The sequence below is a fragment of the Pteropus vampyrus genome, unplaced genomic scaffold (assembly GCF_000151845.1).
Source record: "Pteropus vampyrus isolate Shadow unplaced genomic scaffold, Pvam_2.0 Scaffold126, whole genome shotgun sequence".
NCBI lineage: Eukaryota > Metazoa > Chordata > Mammalia > Chiroptera > Pteropodidae > Pteropus > Pteropus vampyrus.
In genome coordinates this window covers 1,169,379-1,171,807 of record NW_011888907.1, presented here as the reverse complement: position 1 = coordinate 1,171,807, position 2,429 = coordinate 1,169,379, and the positions used below count along the sequence as shown (strand labels likewise).

The 2,429-nt window shown below is 54.5% G+C and overlaps 1 protein-coding gene across 1 annotated transcript in view; it reads right to left on the bottom strand.

Moving 5' to 3' along the window:
- Window positions 1–377: 377 nt before the first annotated feature.
- The window catches only part of GFRA2 (GDNF family receptor alpha 2), an 81,019-nt gene continuing 78,967 nt past the window's right edge, over window positions 378–2,429 (bottom strand). Inside the window, exons 7-8 of the mRNA XM_023534518.1 lie at window positions 1,494–1,547; window positions 378–591 (exon numbers count right to left, since the gene is read on the bottom strand). Of these exons, the coding sequence (XP_023390286.1) occupies window positions 469–591; window positions 1,494–1,547 (177 nt within the window). The 3' untranslated portion in view covers window positions 378–468. The remainder of the gene's footprint in view (window positions 592–1,493; window positions 1,548–2,429) is intronic.

The window sequence follows — 2,429 nt, the reverse complement described above, 5'->3', positions numbered from 1 at the left end:
GCACTCCACGGGGCAGATGCAGGCCTGCCTGGCCCACGGAGCGGGGGCGAAACAAACACCACCCTTGAAGCCAGGCGGAGGTGCCCCCAGGAGCCAGCCTCGCTGCTCTGCCCGCTGACACCCCCTGCCAACCCATGGCAGGTCTCCGGAGTGGGCAGTCTGAGAAGAACAGCAGCCACCGTTCTGCCCCAGACAGCATCAGGCACAGCCACAAGTCCCTTGGGCCGCAAGGGTCCCATCTTGGTCTCTTCCGGCAACAAGGTCCAGAGAGGAAATCACCAGAGGAAGAACCTGGGAGCAGACAGGTTCAGAGACAAGGTGGGAAAAAAAATTTTTTTGCAAGGGGTGTGTGTGCGTGTGTGTGTGCGTGTGCGTGTGTGTGTGTGTGTGTGTGTGTGTGTCCATTTCGTCAGGTGGGTGCTCTCAGCCACACAGCTTTTGGAAATCTCCAGACGTGGTGCCCAGAGTCTACAAGGCCAGCTTCAACATCAGGAGGGAGACAGCAGTCAAGGCGGCCGATGGTCTGGCTCTGCAGGGGCCTGAGTTAGGTCTGATGACCTTGTTACTCCCTGGGATGATGTTGGTCGTGAGCTGAGGCCACGGCAGAAGGAGAAACAGAAGCAAAGAGAACATGGAAGACCAAAAAAAAAAAAAAAAAAAAGTGAGTGAGCAGGGCTGGGAGCAGGGAAAGAAAAGGAGCTGGGAGCTCGACTCCTCGTGCACCTCCCCACCCCCCAGCCCACCCAGGGCAATGGGCCTTGGCACTCTAGCTTGGAGATGGAGCCAGACTTCCAAGGAGTTGGGCTTACCCTCACCTCCAGGCTCGTGGAAGCAGGGCTGCAGTCCCCAGGGCAATCTGGAGGACACTGCCCAGTGAGGAAGAGGGTCTGCAGATGCAGGCCAGGGAGGATGGGGTGGCAAAAAGATCTCAAAGAGAAGAAGCTCCTGGGGTCTGCAAGGACCTGCTTCTCGAGATGAGAGGAGAGAGCAGCTCTGTTCTTCTTGTTCCTAAGTTTGTTTGAATCCCTCCTCCATGAAGAGTTCCATGCACACCTCTGCTACACTCTCCTCCGCCCGTGGAATCTGACCCTGACTGTCTTCCCAGATAAGGCATAGACATGCGGTCATAGACACACTTGGGTCCTGGAGCTCCTTCTAGGAAGGGGGTGTCTTTCTCCATCTCTCTCTCTCCTTGAGATCATAGAACCAGCACAGAGCGAGTGCTCCATACATTTGTCTTAAAGAGTCAGGAAGGCTTGGGAGGGCCTCCGCTCAGAGCAGCCACTTGTGTCTCTCCCAAAGAGACAGCCAAGGGCCCTGACTGCAGCCTCTGCACGTACTCCCCAGCAGAGCAAGTGCCCACCAGGTCTAGGCGGGCCAGGAGCTCAACTGGCATGGCCTGCAATAGGACCTGAGGGCTCTGAATCCGAGGCTCACCTGCAAACAGCCCCCTGTGGCCAGTCTCCTGCACTCCTCACTCTGCCCCCACTCACCTCTGTGAAGCACATGCTTAACTCTTTGGAGCTATTGACCTTCATCCCCTGCTCCTGTGGGAGAGAAAGCACTAGTAAGGATGGGTCATAATGGCTGGGTCTCTGGCTGGGCTTTGTCCCCTGACTGATGAGACCCAACATTCCATGTCCCTGCCATCCACTGTTGGCCTCACGAAGCACAGGGCACATGCTAAGAGCACTGGCTCCATCCCACGTGGCAGAAGACCCTGCCCCTTCCTGACACCCTCAGCAACCAGGTCCCGTCTCCTCTGGGCTCCTGAAGAAGAGAGTTCTAACTCTGCTTGCCAGCTTACAGCATAATCTAGTAAGAAGCCATTCACTGGCGTCTCTACCATCCTCAGAGCAACTCTGGGCAAGGCAAGAACCATGTCTTCTTTTCCTGGCAGTGAGCAGCGTCTACTTAGAACAGCAGGTTACTAAATGTTTTACTTGATCCATGCATGAATGAATAAATGAGTGAAAGCATGCATGCCACAGATCAGAACTGGCATCTGAGTGACAGCCCCAGAAAGACTATAAGTCCTCATCTAGGCTCACGGGGAATTACTGATGTCTGCCACTGGTGCATGTTAGGCAGACATCTGGCAGCAGCGTCAAGTGTTGGCCATTCCACCTGAACAGATCGTGGCACCTGGGAGTCTATGGTCAAGGTGAAGAATGAGAAAGGAAAGCTGGCTTGGTGGTGACTCCAGGGCTCTCTACACCTGGCATGACCACTTGGATGCAGGACCAAAGGCAGTGCATGAAGAACAGTCCTTTGTTATCATCATCATAACGGTGATTCATAGGAACCAGGTGGGGGATGCGGTGTTTCTATCCTGGCTTCAAATGGCTTGATGTTTAAGTCACCTATGGAGAATCTCTGGCTAACAGAAGCAACTAGGAAGTTCAAGAAAGTATGCCTAAATCACTGCT